The 3,817-nt window shown below is 40.4% G+C and overlaps 1 protein-coding gene across 1 annotated transcript; it reads left to right on the top strand.

Moving 5' to 3' along the window:
- Nucleotides 1-2,644: 2,644 nt before the first annotated feature.
- Nucleotides 2,645-3,562, top strand: LOC130296924 (olfactory receptor 6C3-like; the record flags this gene model as incomplete). Its single annotated transcript, XM_056548990.1, has 1 exon — nt 2,645-3,562. A coding segment is annotated over one exon (918 nt), but the record flags the coding sequence as incomplete, so codon positions are not given.
- Between the last annotated feature and the right edge of the window lie 255 nt (nt 3,563-3,817).

The following is a 3,817-nucleotide window of genomic DNA, read 5'->3' on the forward strand; positions in this document are numbered from 1 at the left end:
TCACACAACTCTTGGCTAGTGCTAGCCTTCTGCATAGCAGTAGGGGGGAAGCAAAGACAGAGATGAAAAAACAGAGCATCTAGGATGGACATTTCTACTGACTCTGTGACTGTAGATGAGGAGGAATCCACTGACAGCTGACTTACTTTCATATTATCAGACTGTTCTTTCTCCACCTATGACCCACCCAGTCCAGAATAGACATACTCTCCTGTACAAGCAACCAACCTCTGGCAAGTAGTGATAACTTAGGATGGCTGAAGCTGCTGCTAATTTTACCACCAGGCACCTGACTACTGTTGCTGCTATGTGTACTGTGCTGGTACTGCCACCAACAATCTTACTGGCAGAGGACATGGCAGGGGTATTTTGTCCTCTACCCGTCCAACAATTCCTTTACCAGACATATTCTTTGACATTATTTTGATCTTTTTAGGGTGATGTTTCACTCACCTACTAGTCAACTTCAACTTTCAAGGCTTTGAAATGCGTTGTAATCTTACAATCAGGTAGGTGTAAGGCAAGTTTGATTAAACCAAGAATATGAACATACAGTCACTTTACAAGTCTTTTGCATGTTGAATGTTTTTAATTGCACTGCTATGTGTGAGAAGATGAAAGGTATGGTGGTCGATGGACGCTATGTGTCACCAAGGCTCCTGGCTTTGGTGAAGTAAGAGCCGGTATTATTCAGTGTCTGTACTGCGGGGCAGTCTGACATTAAGACTGTAGTATGGCTTTAAGGCCGATCTTACTGGCAGAGGACATGGCAGGGGTATTTTGTCCTCTACTCGTCCAGCAATTCCTTTACCAGACATATTCTTTGACATTATTTTGATCTTTTTAGGGTGATGTTTCACTCACCTACTAGTCAAGTTCAACTTTCAAGGCTTTGAAATGCGTTGTAATCTTACAATCAGGTAGTTGTAAGGCAAGTTTGATTAAACCAAGAATATGAACATACAGTCGCTTTACAAGTCTTTTGCATGTTGAATGTTTTTAATTGCACTGCTATGTGTGAGAAGGTGAAAGGTATGGTGGTCAATGGACGCTATGTGTCACCAAGGCTCCTGGCTTTGGTGAAGTAAGAGCCGGTATTATTCAGTGTCTGTACTGCAGGGCAGTCTAACATTAAGACTGTAGTATGGCTTTAAGGCCATCCGGGATGGCTCTTACTGGGAATTACCAAGTGCAAGATTCCCCACAATCTAGGCCGGCTTTTGTTGGCCAGAAAGCTAGGCTGTTTCACCAGCTGAGGGGGATTTGCTATTTGCAGCTCACAGTGCAAGTAAAGCTGTGTGTGGAGTTCTTTCCTCTGGTTGTTCCTAGAGTGGAAGCTGAATAACCTAGCTGGAGGCTAGGAAAAGTCTTGCTTAGTGCCACATGGCATGAACTGAGGTGTGAATAAACACCAAGGAAATACAGTTGGACTTTGTTATGTTTTCCTTTGTTCTGCGTTAAATACTGTTTTGCTGTTTGCTCAAGTGTGAATAAAACACTTGACTTTGATTTAAAAACACTGTCTCCTTATCTCAATACTGCAACTGCACCTCACTGCAAGAGCAAGTCATCACGTATGTCAAAACCAGGAAAATATAATGCCTGTTTGATATCACCAAGAAGATACAGGTTCACTGGGCTTACAAGGCTAATACGTGTTGATTACACTTCTATTTTAATATCGCTGCTATGTCACAACAGGTAGATATAATGTGTGTTTGATAAAACCAAGAAGATAAACGTTCAGTGGAGGCTAATACATGTGGAATGCACATGTTTTCAACTGTGCTACTATATCACCACTAGGTAGATATAATGTCTGCTTGATAAAACCAAGAATATACACATTCAGTAGCTATACAAGGCTAATACATGTTGGATGCACACATTTTTACTTGCCCTTCTATGTCACAACCAGGTAGATATGAGTGTTTGATAAAACCAAGAATGTACACGTTTAGATGCTTTAAAAAGCTAATGCATGTTGACTGCACATGCTATTAATTGCACTGTTATGTTACAACCGGTAGGTATACTGTGTGCACGATTAATCCCCGAAAATGTAAGTAAAGGCACAATTCTGCAATTATGGTGCTTTAAACATGTATTGCTATCATACAGGTCAGTCACAGCTTTACTTATTCAGCAGCTGTTCAGTTCAGCCTTTGTCTGTCTCTCTTTCTCTCTGTATCTTCCCGTGACTGCAGGCAGCTCAAAAGGCTAGCACTTTCAGCTGTGTAAAAGTCCCTACCCCCTTGCTCTTTCCTATTGCCCTTTGGAGTTGATTGACACATAAACCAGCAAATCATATGATATCCTGGGTAATCATGTGATATGCTGGTCACCCTGACATCATGTCACCGCCCCTGTTCTTTCTGCTTTCTCTAAGCTCCAAAACTCTATGTGTTCCATGTGATATTGCACTATTTTTCCCCGTTCCTGCGATCAAAACCAGGGTGAGTTCAAAAGTTTGGCGATCCGAGCCAAACCTGAATTTTAGGTCGAATCCGGGTTTGCCTGGCTCCGCTTGCCCATCTTTACTACTGACTATAGTTCCAATTTTTTTCAATTTGACAAAATTACTGTGTCTTGAATTTAGCTAAATATCACTTCTCTGTTCCAGTTACATGTCTGGTAATTGTTTACAATGAACCAAACAAGAGTCACAGAATTCATTCTACTCGGTTATGGAAACCTGCACAGCTTTAATATTATATTCTTTATTCTTTTATTGATCATCTTTCTTTTAACAATTATTGGTAACCTTCTTATCATCATCCTTGTTTCGACCGATGCACAGCTCCAGTCCCCCATGTATTTTTTCCTTTGTCATCTTTCCTTTTCTGACCTTATACTGTCCACCAGTATTGTACCCAACATGTTTGATGCTATTCTACTAGGAAGGAAAATAATGACTTATGCCGCATGTGTATCACAGTTATATTTCTACAGTGGTACAATTATTACGGAATGTTATCTACTCTCAGTGATGTCCTATGACCGATACCTGGCCATCTGTAAACCCCTAAGATACTCCAGTATCATGGACTATAAGTTACGTGTTGGTCTTTCAGTATGGCCATGGTTGGTGGGTCTTACTGTTAATCTTTCAGGAGTCCTGCCCGTTGCAAACCTAAATTTTTGCCATGACAATATCATTAACCAATTCTACTGTGACGTCTCTCCGCTCCAGAAGCTTTCTTGCTCAGACACTTCTCATATAGACATAGAAATGTTTCTTTTTTCTATGCCACTTTTTATTTTTCCATGTGGGTTTATCATTGTCACCTATGTGTATATCTTCCTCGCCATATTTAAGATACCATCCACAACTGGAAAACAGAAAACCTTCTCTACCTGCAGTTCTCACCTTATTGTTGTGGGGACATTTTATGGGTCACTAAGCATTAAATACATGATCCCATCTAAAGGACAGTCATTGCTTATTAATAAGATTGTATCCTTACTGCACACAGTCTTTACTCCACTGTTTAATCCTATTATATACAGTCTTAGAAACCAGGACATAAAGATGGCACTTAAAAAAGTTTCTCACCAATAATGAGAACTTTTATTCAATTCTATTACACTGATCATTTTGGCCTAGTGAGGAGCGCCCTGCCCAGGGAATGTAAAAAGTGGATCTTGCGATGCATTCAGCCCCCCCACCTTCTAGCATTTGTTTTTAAAATTAAATTCTGTGGCAGATCCTACTTGTACAAACACTAACTCATAATAATATTTCCTTTTTATACAGGTGGCTAGTAGTGAGGGGGGGATACTTTCCATCAAACCGCCCACCGGAAGTAAAGTGACA

Source organism: Hyla sarda, chromosome 12 (genome assembly GCF_029499605.1).
Source record: "Hyla sarda isolate aHylSar1 chromosome 12, aHylSar1.hap1, whole genome shotgun sequence".
Taxonomy (NCBI): Eukaryota; Metazoa; Chordata; class Amphibia; order Anura; family Hylidae; genus Hyla; species Hyla sarda.